The sequence below is a fragment of the Littorina saxatilis genome, linkage group LG17 (genome assembly GCF_037325665.1).
Source record: "Littorina saxatilis isolate snail1 linkage group LG17, US_GU_Lsax_2.0, whole genome shotgun sequence".
Lineage (NCBI taxonomy): Eukaryota > Metazoa > Mollusca > Gastropoda > Littorinimorpha > Littorinidae > Littorina > Littorina saxatilis.
In genome coordinates, this window is record NC_090261.1 from 56611776 (window position 1) to 56633411 (window position 21636).

The following is a 21636-nucleotide window of genomic DNA, read 5'->3' on the forward strand; positions in this document are numbered from 1 at the left end:
GAAAAATGCTGTCATTGGCAGTTGCTCTGGCTATTTCACACAAAAATGTGCATGAAATGGTCACGGCCTCCTGGGTGAGATAACCTCTAATAAAGGACCACCACGACTTACTGATGTAATGCTATCTAATAGTTATGACTCGATACGTCTGGGTCCTTCCGATACTATCCCTATGGGTTTCACGTTGTAGATCTATCACTTTACTGTTTACACTACACTACTACTACTTCTTGCACTTGCAGAACTTGGCACTTGCAGATCAGACTACCGCTGAATCATTGCACGAATATTACCATCTGTCGCACATTTTGACATCGAAAGTCACAGGCAGATAGGTACAAATGGACAACGTTCGTGTCCGACAAAGGAAAGCAGTGGGGTTTTGTTTCGTTTGCTAGCACTGAGTGTATCCCAAGTCGAAAACATGGGATAACTTATGAATGAACGACCGCCATCTTGTAACATGGCGATCAACATAAGAATGTCAAATGAACACACGGAAATGCCTCCCACTTCACCGTCACTCATACAGTACATATAAAAAGCAAGAGATGCATTAGTGTATTCATGTGCACTTGCTACGAGATATGTCGATCAGATCGTAGGAATGCAAAATAACAAAGATGTTGACTCACTTGCAATTCAGCTCTTTCAACTTCCCACTGCGATCGTTCCATCTCGAATCTTGCCCATTCTGTTTGCAGAAAATGCAAGATGCCAGGCATTGAATATTGTGGTCGCTGACCCACATCATCTTGTTGTTGTTTGGTAACCATCCCTAATCCTCCAGATCCTGGCCCAAGTTGGCCTGAGAGTTGAGATCCTGTGCTGTCTTCGATCATCTTGGCAGAGCCGCCATTACAAATTGCTGCATCGAGAGGGCGCTGTCTGCAATCTTTTGACGTCACACTGGCATCTGACTAAGATCCCACTTGTTTTCTCTTCGAGCGAAACCGGTTTCAGATTCAATGCTAATAGAACACCAAGCGGCTGCGCAAAAGTGTTCAGAACAAGTACGCATGCGCATAGAGAATAAATCCAGAACTAGTTTCGTTCGTTCTTCTAAGAACAGAAAAAAATATTGTCCCACGTACGTTGCGAATACTGGTTCGCAAAACGAGAAAGGTTAGTTATTGGAACGATTAGACATCCAGAAGTACGTCGACCCAATGGTCTTCATAGTAGACAGACAGACAAATAATTATGAGATAAACGAAAGACCTAACCGCTGAGCGATACTACGAACGAATTGGATGTGATGTGTGCATGGTCATAGTCGAAAACATGATGTGCTAGAACTCGAAGTACAATCAAATAGCCTTATAGATTCATACCATCTTTGGGTCCGTCTCAGTGTCTGTAACATGTTCTATTCCGCAGTGACATTATCACAGCCGACGTCTGCCAACAGTTGCAGTCACGGGCCAAGGTAGACTAAGTCGTGTTATTAGTGTTACCCGGCGTGACCAACGAGTTTCAGAACATAATTGTACTTCCAGCCTTTGTCTCAGTTGTGCTATAATGATATTTACAAAAATCAATTAAAAACATACAAAAAAAGCTGCATAGGAGCTCAGAAAATAGTTCAGTCCTAACATCGATAAAGCTTATCTAAGTGGGGTAGAAAAAAAAACGTACAATGGGAGGATAGATACAAATAACAACATTACGGTAAACCTGAAACATAAAATAAACTTGTTTGTTTATAGAGAAGCGGAAATCAAAACAAACGGTTCATGCCCAGTTTTGATTAGCCTTCACTCACTACACCCCAATCCCCAACAGCGGGCCCACCCCCTGCCGCACACACGAGAAAAACTCGGAATGATCTATTTAACTATAGGTGAAAAAAAATGAAAAAAAGAAGAATGAAAAAGATTAATAAGACAAGAGCGATTGAGAGCGGGGAGAGAGAGAGAGAGAGCTCGCCGCACAAGCTAGCAATATACTTTTCTCTAAACATGGTGATGCGTTTGTTTGTTGTTCTTGTTGTTCTAATTAACACACACACACACACACACACACACACACACACACGCGCACACATGGCATACACACACAAACACACACACTGATTACATTTACTACAAGCACAGACCTAAATATAGGTCCCTGCTACAAGATCGATCTGACGCGCGCGCGTCAGTACGGTGTGTGTGTGTGTGTGTGGTCGAAGCCCGGTGTGTGTAACTACTGAACCGGAGTGTAGGCCTAAACTTCAGGCTGAGATGGAGATGAGTGCGTACAATGATCAAGTCTGTTTGCCAGTCTGAATGTCGCCAGTGCGCATGTGTGCAGAATTTTTTTTTTTTTCCATAACCAAGCAGATGTATGTCAGTAGGCCTACTACGTCAAATGCAAACCATTTGCTGTGGCCGAGCAAACCGGCACCTGTAAGTCAGTGAGAGAAGAGTTGTTTCCCTTTAAACTTACTTTCACTGACTTGTCCACGAAAATCCACCGAGGTCAAACTTATCATTCTTTATTTAATTTTTGTAAAAGGGGAAAAGAAGCATCAACGTACTTAAGCATAGCCAGCAATCGAACATTGGTATAGGATACAATTGGCGAAAAACACTGTGACCCAACCTGGGGCACCGTTTCAGTTGTGCCCGTGACAGGCACATCTTTAGCCGGTTTAGGTGGGCGTGGGTTGGGGCACGGGAGCTCCCTCTCTGTCTTCTAATACAACGTTATATTGATGACAGGCTAGGAGCACAGCTACACCCCCCCCCCAACACCTTTTTATCTGCCCTTCCCCCCATCCACCCATCCAAGTGTCATGTGCCTGTGGTTCATTCTGTCCGCCTGTTAAGTTTAAAGAGATTCAGATTCGTCACAGTCTTTGCCATTCCGTACAGCCGCGACTCTTGAAGTGCTTTGCGTCCGTGTTTCAGAGCTCTCTCTAATTAATTTTGGTGATTTCAATTTTACCTTTTCGATGAAAATGCGATTCCGACGGGGTTTGATTTAGAAAAACAACAACACAGCAATGAAAACACGATTCAGTAACATAATTATTCGTGGGACACTCGCACCGGGACATCGTTTCACAAGATGGAAAGCTGTTTGCGCGGCTGTGTGTGTGTGTGTGTGTGTGTCTACAGCACCTGCTCTCTCACCTTCTCTATAAATAGAACGTCGTCGCCGTACAACATAATCAAACTGAAAAAAATTGCATCGAATTCTCTAGCTAGCGGACCATTCGGCAACAAGTCGGACGAGCGTCAAAGTCATTTGAGACTACAAACTCGGTCGTTTGTATGAAACTCACTACTTTTGTACAGTCCAACATGATCACACTGTAACATGAACATAAAGGTCTTTTGTGGTCTTGCCCTGCGTCAAATTCTGCTTATCATAGTCAGACTACGTTTAACTACTTTTGTATGTGTTTAAATGCAGTACTTTTGTCCAACTTTATTCAACATGCGCGCGGCACTGACACAAACAGGAACTCCAAGATAACCAGCCTGTAACATGAACGATAAAGGGCACTTTATCTTGCCCTGCGTCAAATTCTGCTTATTTCAGGCGACGCTTTTCTCCTTTTTGTGTGTTCAGTATTCCACTATTTTTGTTCCTACTACTATTGTCCACACTTCTGTTGACCATAATACCATGCGGAAGAGGTCAAGGTCGTAGCCTCAGGCCGGTCATGCAGGGCGCTCCTGGAACCACTGACCGTGAAGCTCCTCGTCAGTTGTTCACGTCCCACCTCTCCAGACTGCCGTTATCAGTACAGGGCGAGACGAACAGACATGCTCTGAGATTTATTCGAATCAAATCAAATCAAATCATAAGCATGAACAATTACAAGCCGGGGTGGTTCATAAAACAGACAAGTGACAATACAACATAATGAACATTTAAATATATGTACTAACTAATACAATTATATAAAAAAAAATCACATTCAATTCCAATTCAAGCAAATTCATGGCTTGATATACAACCGAATCAAAGAGTTCAATGGCTGAACCGAATCGAAGACGAGTTCTGAGACTTAGCCAGTACCGGATAATAAGCCCCCCCCCCCCCCCCCCCCCCCCGCCCAGCCCCCACCTCCTCTTAATCCCCGGCACCTCAAACCTCACTGGGCATTCTGATACGATAGTTCAGTCTGATCATATGGAAATGTACAGGCATGAGTATCAGTAAAGGAAGTGTGGTACTCGTGAAGTACTAACATTTTAGTATGTACAGTAGCTTACTTACAGTCCCTAGGTGCGGTTACACAAAGCCTGGATGTGATCACAACAGTATTGCGGAGCTGATCACCGGACGGCAACCACCTGACCCAATTCGGAGTGAATTGCGGCTCTACCGACCACACCATGTTGTGACCACGCACTTTCAGACTGTATAGAAAAACATAACTTAGTTAGTTAGTTAGTAGTTAAAGGCACAGTAAGCCTCCCGTAAACCATCACAGATACGGTCAGGCTTTTACACACAGTACAAACACCCTTTCATTTAAACACTCAACGATTGAGAACATCCTAGGTGCCCTCCGTAAAGAGCGAACAATTTTCAAAGAATTTATTTTTGCGTGGTTTATCTTACCCCTGAGCCATCGTGAACCCGCGTGATCCAGTTTCCCTTTTTCACAATGTAGTCGTCAGTTAGTCATTTGAATGCGACTCGATGTGAGCTTATCTACAATAGCACGTTTTTATGCACGAAACAAACGGCTGTGGTTCACAAGAACTCTAGCGATGGCTTTTGACTGTTGAGAGGAACGGCGATATGCATAAACCGTCGTCTGCTACGACCCTTGCGTGACCCTGCTTCCGGGCTTTCCAGTTTTTTCAAACTTTCACAACTTCGAATTGTACTGATCTTGTCTTGATGAAAAAAGAATTCTTTTATGATTAAAGAATGTTTGTGTAACAAGCTGTCAATTTATTATTTAGATTTTAAAAGTTAGGCAATTGCTCGCTCTTTACGTAGGGCACCTAGGATGTTCCCGTTTGGTGAGCGATCAAATGGAAGGGTGTTTGTACTGTGTGTAAAAGCCTGACAGTATCTGTGAAGGTTTACGCCGCTTACTGTCCGGGCGTGATTTCCGGTATTGATGATATTCATATTAACAGCCGTCCAGCACCAAAACGAGGCACCATTGTTGTAGAGGACCAAGTCCACGAAAATAAATTCTTTGAACATTTCTCACGCTCGACAGAAAGCAGCCAGGATGTTCCCGTTCGGTGAGCGTTCAAATGGAAGTATGCTTGTACTGTATGTAGACGCTCGGGGAGCTCTGTGATGGTTTACGAGAGGCTTACTGTGCCTTTAACAAGTATGCACAGAAGGCAGGCAGAAAGAAAGAAACTACTGAGTTAGTAAGTTAGATAGTTACAGAATACAATTCACTCCAGCCAGGCAAACCCAACACACGCAGCTATAAAACAAATAGTTAGTTAATTCGTCAGTTAGTTACCTATTTAGTTACTTAGTTGGTGATTTTGTCGATTTTGATCTTAACGCCATTGTTATTACTTCACAAAAGAGATGCGCCTTTATATAGAATGAATATACGAAATATTACAAGAATTGTAATACCTTTCATTAGCAAACAATGGAATTAACACAAAAGGGCTGTGCAAGTTATTGAAAGCGATCGAACATTTACTACAGTGATGATGATCAGATTAGATGTTTGTCATACCCGTTGCGTTTCAGTTCTTTGATAGTGATGATCGCTCTGTCGTAAAACGTCTGGCCCTGTTTTAATAGAAAACAAGTCGCGTAAGGCGAAAATACAATATTTAGTCAAGTAGCTGCCATTTTTCAGCAAGACCGTATACTCGTAGCATCGTCAGTCCACCGCTCATGGCAAAGGCAGTGAAATTGACAAGAAGAGCGGGGTAGTAGTTGCGCTAAGAAGGATAGCACGCTTTTCTGTACCTCTCTTTGTTTTAACTTTCTGAGCGTGTTTTTAATCCAAACATATCATATCTATATGTTTTTGGAATCAGGAACCGACAAGGAATAAGATGAAAGTGTTTTTAAATTGATTTGGACAATTTAATTTTGATAATAATATTTATATATTTAATTTTCAGAGCTTGTTTTTAATCCGAATATAACATATTTATATGTTTTTGGAATCAGCAAATGATGGAGAATAAGATAAACGTAAATTTGGATCGTTTTATAAATGTTTATTTTTTTTTACAATTTTCCGATTTTTAATGACCAAAGTCATTAATTAATTTTTAAGCCACCAAGCTGAAATGCAATACCGAACCCCGGGCTTCGTCGAAGATTACTTGACCAAAATTTGAACCAATTTGGTTGAAAAATGAGGGCGTGACAGTGCCGCCTCAACTTTCACGAAAAGCCGGATATGACGTCATCAAAGACATTTATCAAAAAAATGAAAAAAACGTATGGGGATATCATACCCAGGAACTTTCATGTAAAATTTCATAAAGATCGGTCCAGTAGTTTGGTCTGAATCGCTCTACACGCACGCACGCACACACACACACACACACATACACACACACACACACACATACACCACGACCCTCGTCTCGATTCCCCCTCGATGTTAAAATATTTAGTCAAAACTTGACTAAATATAAAAAAGTATCTCTTATGTATCTGAAAACAAATGGAAATGTGACAAACTGTTCAACTTTGCAAAATCGAACTCAGCAGGTTTGATGTTCTGATTTGTGTGTGTGCTTTGACTGACCGTCAACCTCTCTCCTTTGAACGTACAGAATATGGTGGACCCTCCCCCCCTTTCTGCTAGTTCAAGATAACACCAGTGACATATTTTTCGCGAATGATGCGCTGGCCTGTGAAGACATTATGAGACAGTCGCGGCATGCACATTTCGCCTTCCCGATACCACCAGCACGACCCTCCCTGAGGTCTATTCCCCCTCCCCTCCCTTTCCTTCACTGGCCCCATCCGCTTCTCTGTCCCGATACCCCACGACGCCCAAAACGTAACAAATCGATACTGCACCCACGACGAGAAACTGGTGACCGGTGGCAGCAAGAGAAGTAGAGTTCCAGACGAGCTGGAATAAAAGAGTAAAGAGTGTAGAAATGCCAGAGGGTGTGTATGATGTCTCAGCTGTGGTGCTATCTGTCATAACGTTTCTGTCGATTACTTATTGTGATTTTGCTTCCTGCAATGATTTATGATGGGGCAAATCTGACAACCGATGACAAGTGGTTTTATCGTAATCTTCGCATCACTATTATTTGTGTATCGTATTTTTTTGTTTTGTTTGTTGTGTGTCGTTTTCGTCAGGCTGAAGCTGTCCGGCGTTTTGCTCGTCGGATACGTCAGATTCCAAAGAAAAGTGTTCACTAAAGAAAGTACACACAGCCTAGAGTAGGCTACTACACCCTACCGATGACATCATATTGGTTTTAGATAGCGACAGTGTGTTTTAAGCGCAAGAAAGTAGTGCTGTTGATCAGTTTGTTGATGCGTGTGTTGGTGTAAATGGCTGGATCAAAATGTTTCTTAACCGCAATGTCATCACAAATTCCCAACCTTGGGCAATTAAAGATTCTGTATTCTGTATTCAAAGTGATGTCTTTCTTCGCTTGTGGGCTGACATTTGAACTACATTATTGGCTTCAAAGACCTACTTCAGACGTGATTCCCCCAGCCGAAAGCATTGTTTAAATCACACCTTGACTAAATGTAAAAAGGCATGGTGTGTGGCCTAGTAATTGACATTCACAGCCGACGTGTATTGTATATGAACGTTTACAAGTTTGATGTACTTTGATAAACTTTTACTTCCGGCAATGTTGACCCCTGCCCCACTCAAGCACGCTCGTACGCGGCGTTTGTAACTCGACAATAATATTATGAAAATACGTGTTTATTGGAACCACACTGTGACATTCTCGGTTGTTCTACAAGTATGCTTCCTTCTTCTTCTTCTTCTTCTGCATTCATGGGCTGAAACTCCAACGGTACACCCGCGTTTTTTGCACGAGTGGGTTTTTACGTGTATGACCGTTTGTTACCCCGCCATCATTTCAGTTAGGCAGCCATACTCGCCGCTTTCGGGGGAGAAGTATGCTTCCCGCTACATGTACTTGAATAGTCATATTTCAGAATTATCAAAAACAACAGAATCGAACTCTTTAGGTAGTTACAATGAGAAATAGACATAGACAACTTTATTTTCTTGGGCAGTTAGAAGCTTTTTTTTTGTTCGTGCATTTCCCAACACATAAGCTTCATATTTGGGCGTTTCAGGTTGACCGAAACTTCAAAGGAACTACAAAACACACGTCATGTACTCACTTTGTTGTTGTTTTGACATTGAACAGCACACACACATGCAATCAAACACATGACGTTTTTTTTTTTAGTTCCTTTGAAGTTTCGGTCAACCTGAAAAGCCAAATTATAAAGTTTTGTCGGCCTCTGACGTCACATGACTCAAAGAAGGGAAATCCAATCTCCAATCGATACATTATACGTTAATTGGATCTGTGATCCAAACATGGCTTTTGGTCAATCGAGATGGAAGTTTATTCCACAAGCCCGTAGGGCGAGTGGAATAAACTGCCATCGAGATTGACCAAAAGGCATGTTTGGATCACAGATCCAATTAACATATATATCTCGACATTCACTGGTCTTAGGGTTTTTGTTTTCAAAGAAGAAAGAAACTTGCTTGAACACGGACCACTTCTCCGAGCAAAATCAACAAACCTAATCACTCGCATTCCACCTCAAGGTCTCGGCCAACCAAGACTATGGCATACTCGTAGCAAAGCCGCCGAATGGTACCGTAAACCAAGAATAGTGACGTAAGAGAATAGAATGTCGTCTTTTGATTTGGAACGTGACGTGTTTCAGAACTTCTTCTGGACAATTCGGATGGTCTTCTGCGTAGTGGTTGGCACGAGAGTCGTTTTCTTCTTTGACAGTTCATCCTCCGATACTGTAGCAAAACGTTTCATCTTTTTTTCACTTTCGAGTATGCGGACGACTGAACTTGACCGCTAAAAAGTAGTCCTTTCGGTATTATTACGCCGAGTCTGAACATGAGGTCTGAACATTGTTTTTAGGCAGGATCTAGGTGAAAGCGAGGCTGTTCTTATCTCTGTGTACAGTCGAGAGAGAGAGAAATACATGTCGAGACATAATATTTTAAAGGCTACAGTTTAAAACACAGAAGCATTGGGTGCACGGTCGACAGCAGGTGTATTTCACGCATCACTTGTGTCAGCAATTTGAAATGCAGCATTGTGCAGCACAGACGGGGGTAAGGGTGTGTGTAGACAGAGACATAGATGTTTGTATGTCTCTGGTGTAGATCACTGCGACAAGTACGTGGCCGAAACTCATGCGGCAGGTAACGGGTCCGGCTTCTCTGTGTGCTGCGCGTGTCAGCGTGCAAGTACGTGTACGTGTACGTGCACGTGTTAGTCAGTTAGTCTTATTGTCTTTGCCGCCTGCGCTTGTGTGTTGATTGCACAAACACTGAGTCGTGGAGACCAGACTTAAAAAACAACATATAGATCAGTGAACCAAAAAGGGGAAAGGGAAGTAACCTGCGGGAATTCCCGCATATGTCAGTGGGTTTCTGGTTTCGTCCCCTGGCTCGGTTTGTAAAAGCGTTACAAGCTAATATCTTCCGTTTGACTACCGTCAGGAATGTAATTTTTTGCATACAAAAAACAAAGCCTATTCCTAACAATTTCACAAAATTTGAGCTTAATTGACCCAGAGATACAAGTCTTACCCGACAAACACCGACCGACTGACCGCCCGCCCTCGGCCCGCCTCAAACAAACAAACAAACAAACAGACAGAGCAAATCCAGTAAGCCCCATTATTCTAATAGTGGCTTAAAAAAGTCCCAATTTGTACATAAAGCAGCCAGGCTGTTTTTGTTTGTTTTCGGTAAGTGTCCAAGTGGAGGGATGGCCTTAGCCCATGTAAAAGCCTGGCCAGATGTCGGATGGTGAGCCCAACCGTTTACTCGGAAAAAAACTGTGCCTTTAAGCGGTGTCTTTATCGACCGTGCAGTCAATGACCTGAACTGGTGTATAAACCCCAGGTCAGCTATCTGAAAAGGAAACAGAAACAAAGTTAGTTCCGTCCGAAGGACACTGACTTGAAGTAATCAATGCCATTCAGGTTAGCAGCGGCATGAATGCCAACTTAGTCCTGATGCAGATGACGTCAGTTTTTTTTAAATCACTTTTCTGCACGTGCAGGTGACACAGTGTGGAAACTGACACTACGAGAACCGGACCGCAATGACACCTCCCCAATGATGAGCCGCTGTGAAGCCGCTCGTAACCTCGACACCCCGAGGCTCTATGACCTCACCTCTGACCCTGCCGCGACCTCGCCCGTTGACCCTGAGCAGCGCTCTGAGGTCACCTCCAAAATGCTGAAGGCCCTACAAGACCATCGCCAAAGCTTGAAGCCAGTGCCATCTCAGTTTGCTCTACATAGACTGCTATGGAGACCATGGAATCAACCGTGCTGTAACTTTCCCAAGTGTGCATGTGAGGATGAGAAGTTCAGTGGAATGTTCGAGGACTGAGGCTGCACATTTTTCACAAAAGGAACGACAGTACTTGTGATTCAATGTGTATACAGCATGGACTGACCTTCTTTCCACGATCTTATAGCTGCTTCTGTCTTACACTTCTGTTGAGCCGCATCCAAAGACTGACTGAATCTGATGTGGGAGTCTAGAGAAATATCAAAAACATGTGTGTGCGTGTGTGCATTTGAGGTGTGTTCCTTAATTACACTCTCAATAATGTCAGAACACCAGAAAAATCTTAGTTGCCCCAAAACGATCTGTCGACCGTAGAAAGTACAACTGCAGCTATCCACGCAGACCTGTGATAAGAGCTAGGCACTGGTACTACAGTAGTTCACAGTCTGGTTGAAATTGTAAATGAAAATGTTCTTCGAGTTGATAGACAAAGGCATGTAATCAATGTTACATTTAACTTCCCTGCTTTACTTTCGTTTGTTGTGCCATTTTTGTAATATTTTGTTATTTGTCAGGAAATTGGCCAGAATTAAAAAGACAGAATTCACTTGCTGTAAAGACCAGAATGTGTATTTTGGTTTAAATATGGAGTTTACTTTTCGGCGCTGCTTATGAGTCGATTCTTTGACGTCAGCTGGGCCTGTGGAAAGTCGGAAAGTGTTTGTTCATGTCAGAACAACAGGCGTCCGTGTTCATAATAAAGATGTATGTGTCTTGTGTTTGTGCACATACAAATGTATGCACTGGAGTGTATAATGCTCTGAGGGCTGTATGTGTGTGTGTATGTGCGTGTGTGTGTGTTAGTGTGTGTGAGAGAGAGAGAGAGCTTTGTAGCTGTTAGTGTCAGCATCATTTATGTGGTCAATAAAGCGCATCCAAATCAAAACACATTTGTAAAAATAATCTTTGATTTATTCAATCATGATTGGTCCCTTACAAACGGTATAAAAATAATACATTTTGATTGCAGTGCTGAACACAAGTTGTTGGCCTCCAAGGTGAGCTGAAGTGCACATGCCTGCATTTGCACACTCCTGCATACCCACACTCTCATTGTCAATTATTGTCCAGTCAGTGAAAATTATAGGACACTGATTCACAGGATTTAACAACAAATACACACACTCACTTACACATATGTTCTGATCGATGACAATGAACTCAGACACTGTTCAACAGCATGACACCCACACAAACATGATTAAAACTCAATGAAAATTAACTGAGATACTCATTCACATTCAAATAATTGCCTTCTGTCCAACTAAATTTAACAGAGACACTATTCAACAGGCAAAAACAAACACATGCACAATCCCTCACATAAAGCACACAAACACTCACTTTTTCCCTCTGTAACTTACTATTAGTCTAAAAAATTATGCATGGAATTTGCTATCCTCACAAGAGCAGTACGGAAAATTGCAACAGGGCTGCTTCCACGGCTGCCACATTAACCTGGTCAACGTAAACTGCGAGGGAACGGGCTCGATGCTGGCTTGGTGCTCTTTGAGCCCTGCCAACATGACCGCAACTGTCTGGGCATGTTGCTGGAGGTCAAGAGGCGTGGTTGCAGTGGGATCAGAGGTCAGGTCATACAGTTTGGGAGGGTCAAGGTGAAGCGCAGCGTCGCAACCTTTTGCTGGCTTTTTGTTGTTCCGGTCTGGTTCTCGAAGCATAAGTTTCCATACAGTGCTACCTGAAAGTAAAACCAATCCCACATTTTTAGGGTGATAGCAGGTACACTAGAATCCCCAATTATTTTGTTGGGAGGGGGGGGGGGGCAGGAAAGGGGTGGGGGGGGGGGGGGGGGGGGAATTGTCTTAAAAGAGATACAAGATACAAGATGTTTTATTGTCCTCATCAATACAAGGAAATTTCCATTGTAATTATTGGGACCAGATAATCAGTGGCAAAAAGTCACAAAGTTAGTGTACCCCTATTTTTATGTCCAGCAAGCATTTGTATTCAGAATGTTTTGGTAATCGAGCAGTTGTGATGATGTATTCTTGATAGAAGACGATTTCCGGGCATGATTTTTGTCTTACACTCTTAAGTCTTAGCTTTGCAAGAAATGCACTCAGTAAATACCACTGTACGACTCAAGTTTTAGATAAACCGCTACAGCGCAGCATGCGGAAATGCAAGAGAGCATACCCATGAACAGCTAATGACAATAGTGCCAGGCATACACACTTACACCCTCCCCCTCCTAAAAGATATAGGGTCCTCAGGGATGGCCAAATCTAACAAATTTAACTCACTGGCCCGACGGTTTCTACCAGGCGATTTTCTTTCTTTCTTTATTTGGTGTTTAACGTCGTTTTCAACCACGAAGGTTATATCGCGACGGGGAAAGGGGGGGGATGGGATAGAGCCACTTGTCAATTGTTTCTTGACGACAAAAGCACTAATCAAAAATATGCTCCAGGGGCTTGCAACGTAGTAGCCTACAATATATTACCTTACTGGGAGAATGCAAGTTTCCAGTACAAAGGACATAACATTTCTTACATACTGCTTGACTAACATCTTTAAAAAAAATTGACTATATTCTATACAAGAAACACTTAACAAGGGTAAAAGGAGAAACAGAATCCGTTAGTCGCCTCTTACAACATGCTGGGGAGCATCGGGTAAATTCTTCCCCCTAACCCGCGGGGGGTCTACCAGGCGATGGATTTGGCCATCCCTGGTATTGTTTGTATCCCACTCACCTGTGCGTGGCCGGTACCTGACCGCATGCACGCTGTCCTGACAGTAGTGGAACAGAAACTGGTGAGGTGACACTGTCTCCTGGCCCGTCAGAAGTGGCACCAATGATGCTCCGTCAATCACCTGACCCGCAGAGACGTCAGGCACATGCAACAGGTCGGCCACTGTAGGAAAGATGTCCATGAGGCTGACTGGTTCGTTGATGACCTGACCTCCTGCTAAGCCTGCGGGCCAACGAATGATTCCTGGAACCCGGAACGAGCCCTCTGTGGAACCCTCGGTCTTTGCACCTGCAAAATAATCAAAGGGAAACTGAAACATGGTACCAAAGCGAATTTTCAGTTAATTCTTGAGAATTGACAAAAAGACTTTAAGATAAAATTCTCAGGTGACCTCAGGTCTCTTTTAACTTCCAAGGGCTGAACATTATTTGTGCAAGCATTAAACAACTGACACTTTGTAAAGTGGCAACCAATGACATATTTCACATGTAACATCAAAGACCACTTTTACTATCCTTACTTAACGCACAGCACCTAGTCTAGAAAGATAAACAGCACGCACCGCTGAAAGGTCCATTGAATCCTCCAACAGTTCTCCCCAGCTTATCCTTATGCTTGGGTGCTGCACCGTGGTCGGAGGTGAAGTAGACAAAGGTGTTGTCACTCATCCCATAACGGTCAAGCATGTCCATCACCTGGCCCACTCCCCAGTCCATCTCTTCCACAGCGTCCCCGTAGCGGCCATGAGCGGAGCGGTTGGTGAACTGAGGGTCTGTGGCCAGGGCTGTGTGCATGTGTAGCCAGGACAGAATAAGCAGGAAGGGGGCGTGGTCCTGATGACGGGCCTGCAGCCACTCCCCGCTCTCCGCCACCAGCTTGCGCGTCACGCTGGCCAGGTGGATAGGCTGCTCCACCAGGTCATAGTTCCTGTATATAGCGAAACAGGAGGAAAAGAAGAGGATCAGGAATGTGCACTGAGAGCTCGGACCACCCTAAGTAGTGTCTCTTACTTAATAGCAGAAGGGCTGGAAGATAGGTTAGGAAAACAGAGAGAGAGAGAAAGAGAGAGAGAGAGAGGGGGGGGGGAGAGGGGGGGGGGAGGGGGACAGGCAGAGACGGGACTGACAAAGAGAAAGAAGGAGTTATCTGAACATTATAACTTACCTGAACATAAAAGAATTCAACAGCTTCATGTTCAACAGGGCAAAACCAGTCCCTCCGCACAAAACCCCGGTCACCAAGACAAACAGCATGGCCAGCCATACGTTGACATATCCCACACGGACCAGGCAACAAACAGAGATTAGCACAAGGAGGAATGTGGTGAGCAGCTGGAAAGGAAAATGCGGGGCTGCATGCATGATCCAGGAAACGCCAAGGTCGTCAAAGTCGGGCATGTTGGTGAGCGGAGTTCCGTAGAAGTAGTCGAAGCCCTGGTTGAGGGGGTGGTGGTGTTCGGGGTCTGAGCGGTCAGTGCTCCAACCTTGATGCCATTTACCTGGGACAGTGTGGTAAAGAGTTGAATATACTGATGTGAGAAAATAGATAAAATAGCCATTGACTGCAAAATTAGATTTATAGGATGCAGAACGCTGTGCATGTATCAGTATATTTTTGTGTATTTTCTGAAAGGCTTTTAAGATCCAAGACCTGAGTACAAGTAGAAAATAAACCGAAAAAAGTAGCAGTTCAGAATACCGGTCCATATAGCCAATCAAACACAGAAAAAGAAGGGTAGGGATGGGAATAAATAACAAGTCGCGTAAGGCGAAATTACAACATTTAGTCAAGCTGTCGAACTAACAGAATGAAACTGAAATCACTGCATTTTTACAGCAAGAGCGTATACTCGTAGCATCGTCAGTCCACCGCTCGATGCAAAGGCAGTGAAATTGACAAGAAGAGCGGGGTAGTAGTTGCGCTGAGAAGGATAGCACGCTTTTCTTTCTCTCTATTCTTTTCAACTTTCTGAGCGTGTTTTTAATCCAAACATATCACATCTATATGTTTTTGGAATCAGGAACCCACAAGGAATAAGATGGAATTGTTTTTAAATCGATTTCAGAAATTTTATTTTAATAATAATGTTTATATTTTTAATTTTCAGAGCTTGTTTGTAATCCGAATATAACATATTTATATGTTTTTGGAATCAGAAAATGATGAAGAATAAGATGAACGTAAATTTGGATCGTTTTAAAAACAAATTATGTTTTTTACAATTTTCAGATTTTTAATTGACAAAAGTCATTAATTAATTTTTAAGCCACCAAGCTGAAATGCAATACCGAAGTCCGGCCTTCATCGAAGATTGCTTGGCCAAAATTTCAATCAATTTGATTGAAAAATGAGGGTCTGACAGTGCCGCCTCAACTTTTACAAAAAGACGGATATGACGTCATCAAAGGTATTTATCGAAAAAAAGAAAAAAACATCCGGGGATATCATACCCAGGAACTCTCATGTCAAATTTCATAAAGATCGGTCCAGTAGTTTGGTATGAATCGCTCTACACACACACACGCGCACAGACAGACAGACACACACACATACACCACGACCCTCGTCTCGATTCCCCCTCTACGTTAAAACATTTAGTCAAAACTTGACTAAATGTAAAAACAACAACATATTTCTAATGAGGCTTGCATGTTTGAGAGGCTGAACATTGCAGCAGGAAAAAAACTTGCGCAGACCTCTAAGATTCTTCTTTGAATGTAACCATTTTCCCTGTATGTTTGGGAAGTGATCATACCTAAAAATGCAGTTTTGTACCCAGCTTCTTTGGCCACTTCCGCCACGGTTGTTTCATTGGTTGGAAGCCCACTTGCAGAAGCCGTGAAGAGAAATGCGCGCATAAAAAATGAAGAGGCCATGCCTGAAATTCAGAAACACCGTTCAACATTTTTCAAACAGTTTGCATTGGGTGAGGCTAAAACCTCAAGTTATTTTAATTTATGATGAATTTGTCCCTTCATATCTTAAATGACTAAATGGTTAGAAGGTCAGATGCACAACTGAGATAAAGAAGCCTGTCCTATTATTTTCATCACATCCTTTTAAAACGGCTTCACCACAGGAGTTGGTCAGTTCCTTTGTGCTCCCTCTAAGCCCACACACATAGTGCCTTGGAAAACGTGTTTTTTTTTTACTAGGTTAGAACTTGAGTGGAACATGTGCTCAGAAACACACACATTGCAGAAAAGCATATTTTCAGCATAAGATGTTGTGATACCGAGACATTTACTGACGGAAGACCTTCCCCTGTAGGCCCTACCACGGACGTACATGAGATGGAGGTAATGTAAGTCCGTGGCCCTACCGTTACAAATTCATGTACATGCATGTATTTAAAAGTTTGTAAATTGTATTACATGTACAGTTGTTTATTTCAATGTGTATAATTATTTGATCTGATAGGTTGATAGGTTAAAACTTTGTAAAGTATATTTTGATGTGTATTAAAATTTTACTTCAAATTGTGTACAGAATAATTTATTTATGTATGGTTTTGTGAGGCGTCTAAGAACTATATATATTTTAGGATTTGCACCATATAAATATCATTATTTATATTATTATAAATCTTCACCAGCCGAGGCTTCTCCGTATATATATATCAACCTACCAGATCTTATGGGGTATCTGCCTGTCAAGAAGGCCGCTCTGCTAGGCGTGCACAAGGTGTCAGCGGCAATGTTGTGGGTCAGCTTGACCCCCTGGGTGGCCAGCTTGTCCAGGTGAGGGGTGTGGATGGTGGTGTTGCCGAAACAGCCAATGTCTCCATAGCCCAGGTCATCAGCAACAATGAGGATAATGTTGGGGCGAGGGACATCGCCAGCATCAGCTGCCAGTGTCAGGAGTATGCCGACTAAAACTACTCTCAACAGTAGTGTCATTGTTGTTTAAGTACGTTTTGCTGGCTACTTGCAAGAAAAGATAGTTGATCTGGCTAACATTTGGTGACTCGGCAGGGGATGCTCTAATTGATGTTTCATTGCGTGTCATAACATGTAGTTGTTTTTACTTTGCCTGCGTTAGTGCATAGATACACATCTATGGTTAGTGGTACTGACACTAATATTTTAGTTCTGTGTAATACCTTATTTGGGGGGACTTGCAAGAAGAGACAGTGTTATGGTCTTCTGGGTATAAGTCATAAGATAACACACACCACAAGAACTAATATTGAAGTTATAATACGTTGACTGTTGCATTGCACAGAATCATCTTGTATAGTGTGCACACAGGAAGGGCTCAATCTGACAGGGACCAAATTTCCTTCTACACCGGTGATCACAACACAATGTTTCTTCACACTTACCTATGACAAAAATCGTTTAACCTCTTACTAATGTATGGAGCACTGAATAACTCGCTTGTTTTGTGTAATGCAATAGATTCCTGGCGTAATGCACAAATAATGGTTCGCTTTGACACCTAAAACATCAATTCAAAACACAGGTGAGAAGGTAAGGGAGACAATCCACAGGCGACAGAGTGTACCAAAAAATCCACAGGACACTGTTCGACAATAATCAGGCCTGTAAACATAAATAAAATAGCTGCAAGTGTCTCGCAATGGACGGAATCAACTCTGTTGAACACGCCGTTTGCATTACCCTTTCCTCTGGCACAGGCACATATCAATCTTCGGAGCTCGATCCGTGCAGTACTGATCCACCCCTCTGAACTTGGTCGAGGCCGCAGGCGGTGCGGGGTGAATTTACCTCACCCCTTAATTTCGTCTGTGACCCATTATGCACAGTTCATCTCTAGATCTTCCTCGCCTTTCCGATAGGTATTTTCTCACGCTAAAATACACATAACTCTCTTTTCCTGGAAAGCGTCCAAGACAGCTTCATGCACCAGCACGTATTGCAGCCAACGCACTACAGGGGGGACCAGAGGGCAAACTTTTTGGACCTGGTCTTCACAAACGAGGAAGGCATGGTGGGGGATGTCAGGCTCGAAGCACCAATAGGGAAAAGTCACAATGCATGTGTTCTGCGCGTTCTTAGAATCCGGTTTCATTCTAGAATGGACCGGGTCCAGGTTGGAATTCTAACCCTGCGCAAGTACAGGGGTGCCATTCTAGAATGAAACCCTTGTTGCTGGTCCATTCTAGAATCGGCCCTGCGCAAGGTTGGAATTTGGGTCCAAGTTGGAATAGTCATTTCAGTTAGACTATCACACAGCCAAAGCCACAAATGTGGATTTTCTGTTTGTTTTTGTTTTTTGTGTGTTTAGTTGGGGGTTTTTTCCGGGTTTTTTACACTTTACTCAAAGACATCGTGAATTGGGATTGTGATGTTCTGAAAGTGATTACGATTTTGAGAGACACTCAGCACTGATCGCTACGAACGGAAATTTCCGGACTGACAGTGTTTTGACGATCTCGCTTGTAACTGGATTTTCTGTTTGTTTTTGTTTTTTGTGTGTTTGGTTGGGGTTTTTTTCGGGTTTTTTACACTTTACTCAAAGACATCGTGAATTGGGATTGTGATGTGATGTTCTGAAAGTGATTACGATTTTGAGAGACACTCAGCACTGATCGCTACGAACGGAAATTTCCGGACTGACTTAATCTTATTCATATACATGAAGAGTTTGAAACGTGGGCATATCACAGTTTGGAAGGTAGGGATTCTGATAGATTAAATAAAAACTGTCAAACTTTTAGGCATGGAATTCCCCTTTGAGAGTATTTGTTGTGGTAGTACTACTACTATGAATTGCTTTCAATGTTTTTCCCATAATATTATAAAACCAGACAAAAGTTGTTGTTGATTTCTGTTTTTGTTAATGTCAACTTTTTTTTAAACCTGTGACAACAGCTCTATAACTCACTCTGTCCTTCTGTTGGTCTGTCTGTCGGTTAGTCGGTCTGACCGTCTGTCTGTCTGTCTGTCTGTCTGTGAAAAAAATTGTCAAAAAACCAGACATTTCCGAGAGGGAGACAGCGCTGACATTGCAAGCGGCCGCAACCGGCTCTCATCACAAAAACAACTGCCCTGCAAACAATACCGCCCTGGTAGTCCCCCTTGCTATGGTCTGCCTTTGTTTATTGCGTACTCAGGAGTGTCAACTTTCTTGACATGACATGACATCGCAAGATCGCCAAAGGATTTTTTTCAGGGGTAGACAAATCAGCCCCATCTTATCAAAGGGAAGGTGCAGGTGGAGATAATTCAAGGGAAGACAACTCTGTCTTACCTACAAACATTACGGCCCCCTTTATTCAAGGGTTTCATTCTAGAATGGCACCCCTGTACTTGCGCAGGGTTAGAATTCCAACCTGGACCCGGTCCATTCTAGAATGAAACCGGATTCTAAGTTCGCGCAGAACACATGCATCGATTTCCACCTACGCTGCTACACGGAGAAGAAACCAAACAACAAGGTGCGATACTGCTACGACAAAGGGGATTACGAATCCATCAGAGCAAAGCTGAAGGCCACAGACTGGGAGGAGATGAAAGGAAAGAAAAACGTGGAAGAAATTTGGCAGACCCTAAAGGCCCATGTACAGGAAGCCATTGAAGAACACATACCGAAGAAAACGACAAAGGAAAACGGCCCGAAAGGACAGAAACCTAGAAAACCACTATGGATGAACCCACAACTGATGGCCAAGGTCAAGAAAAAGCGCCAGGCGTTCAAAAGATACCTGGAAACACAAGAGGGGAAGGACTATCAAGAGTTTGCAAAATGCAGAAACCAGGCTAAGTGGGAAGTCAGGAAGGCAAAGAGAGAATTCGAAAAGCTGATAGCGCAACAGGCAAGAACCAACCCCAAAGCCTTCTACGCATACGCCAACTCAAAGCTAAAAACCAAAGCAGGAGTGGCCGACCTCAAGAGGGAGGATGGAACTTATACAGAAAGCGACGCAGAAAAGGCTGAAGTCCTCAACAATTTCTTCGCCAGTGTCTTCACAAAAGAAGATTTGACCCAGTTACCAAGCTTTGACAGGAGAGAGGGGTTGGGGATATTGGAGAACCTGACGATCACTGAGAAAATGGTACAAGAGCAGTTTAAAAAACTGAAAGCTACCAAGTCCCCAGGGCCAGATGGGATGCACCCTCGAGTGCTAAAAGAAGCGCAGGAGGAGCTGCTTAGACCATTCACAATCCTCTTCAACCAGTCCATGGCAGACGGCAAGATTCCTGCCGATTGGAAGATAGCCCAAGTCAGCCCCATTTTCAAGAAAGGGAGCAAGTCACAGGCAGGAAACTACAGGCCGGTGAGCCTGACGTCAATACCATGCAAGATGATGGAGGGCATCATCAGAACAGCCCTACTGGAACACATGGAGCCAGCTTTCACTGACTGCCAGCACGGCTTTTTGAGCGGCCGCTCATGTATGACACAGCTATTGGACACTATCAATATCTGGACGAGTCTCCTGAACGAGGGCAATACAGTGGACGCGGTCTACTTGGATTTTGCCAAGGCTTTTGACAGCGTTCCCCACTGTGACCAGCGGCTTCTCTTGGAATTGGAGAAATACGGCGTCCAGGGCAGCGTACATAGCTGGGTCACTGACTTCTTAAGCGAAAGACAGCAACGAGTGACTCTGAATGGCGCATCATCAGGTTGGACCACAGTCTCCAGCGGTATTCCCCAGGGGAGTGTCCTCGGTCCGATCCTCTTCGTCTGCTACGTGAACGATATGCCTGATGCAGTGGAGGGCCTACTACGGATTTTTGCCGACGATACCAAGGTCTTCTCCACAGCAAACGACCAGAATGACTGTCAGGGACTTCAGAGGGACCTAACAGCTCTACAACAGTGGGCCAACGACTGGCAGTTACGTTTCAACGCTGGGAAGTGCAAGGTCATGCACCTGGGCAAAAAGAACGAAGAACATGATTACCACATGCAGGATGGAGCTAACCTGACGACCCTCGAAGCAACGGCATGTGAAAAGGACCTTGGCGTGCATGTTGACCCTACATTGAAATTCTCACAGCACGTCAGGAAGACGACAAACAAAGCAAACAGCATCCTTGGAATGATAAGGAGAACCTTTGACTACATGGACAAAAGCATGATGAACCAACTCTTCAAAGGCCTGATCAGACCCATACTGGAATACGGCAATATCATCTGGTCGCCCTCCCTGAAGAAAGACGCCATGCTCATCGAGAGCATTCAAAGAAGAGCCACAAAAATGGTCCCTGAACTCAAGGAGAAGGAGTACGAAGACCGCCTGAGGGCCCTGAACCTCCCAAGCCTGACGTATAGAAGACTGAGAGGGGACCTCATTGAGGCGTACAAACTGACCCACGGAATGTACAACGTGGACAGCGAAACTCTGCTCCCAAAGTGCAAGAACGACCGAACAAGAGGCCATCAATACAAGCTGGAAAAAAGAGCATCCCGCCTGGATATCAGGAAAAACTT

The 21636-nt window shown here is 43.5% G+C and overlaps 2 protein-coding genes across 3 annotated transcripts in view; both read right to left on the minus strand.

The window, feature by feature from the left end:
- The window catches only part of LOC138951724 (striatin-3-like), a 31694-nt gene extending 30809 nt beyond the window's left edge, over window positions 1-885 (minus strand). For both annotated transcript variants that reach the window (XM_070323287.1, XM_070323286.1), the window contains exon 1: window positions 636-885. In XM_070323287.1, coding sequence (XP_070179388.1) covers window positions 636-842 — 207 coding nt within the window. In that variant the 5' untranslated portion in view covers window positions 843-885. The remainder of the gene's footprint in view (window positions 1-635) is intronic.
- Window positions 886-11857: 10972 nt separating this feature from the next.
- On the minus strand, window positions 11858-18208 carry LOC138951722 (steryl-sulfatase-like). Its single transcript, XM_070323284.1, has 6 exons — window positions 16859-18208; window positions 15986-16108; window positions 14395-14728; window positions 13793-14157; window positions 13231-13518; window positions 11858-12212 (listed from the first exon to the last, which is right to left on the minus strand). Exons 1-6 carry the CDS (start codon window positions 17127-17129, stop codon window positions 11893-11895), a joined length of 1701 nt encoding a protein of 566 aa, XP_070179385.1. The 5' UTR covers window positions 17130-18208; the 3' UTR covers window positions 11858-11892.
- Between the last annotated feature and the right edge of the window lie 3428 nt (window positions 18209-21636).

Coding starts and splice junctions, on each gene's coding strand:
- LOC138951722 (XM_070323284.1), bottom strand. CDS start 17,129: ATGACACTACTGTTGAGAGTAGTTTTAGTCGGCATACTCCTGACACTG. Junction 16,109..16,858: donor CAGATACCCCATAAGATCTG/GTAGGTTGATAT, acceptor TCTGAATTTCAG/GCATGGCCTCTTCATTTTTT. Junction 14,158..14,394: donor TTGAATTCTTTTATGTTCAG/GTAAGTTATAAT, acceptor CGCTATATACAG/GAACTATGACCTGGTGGAGC.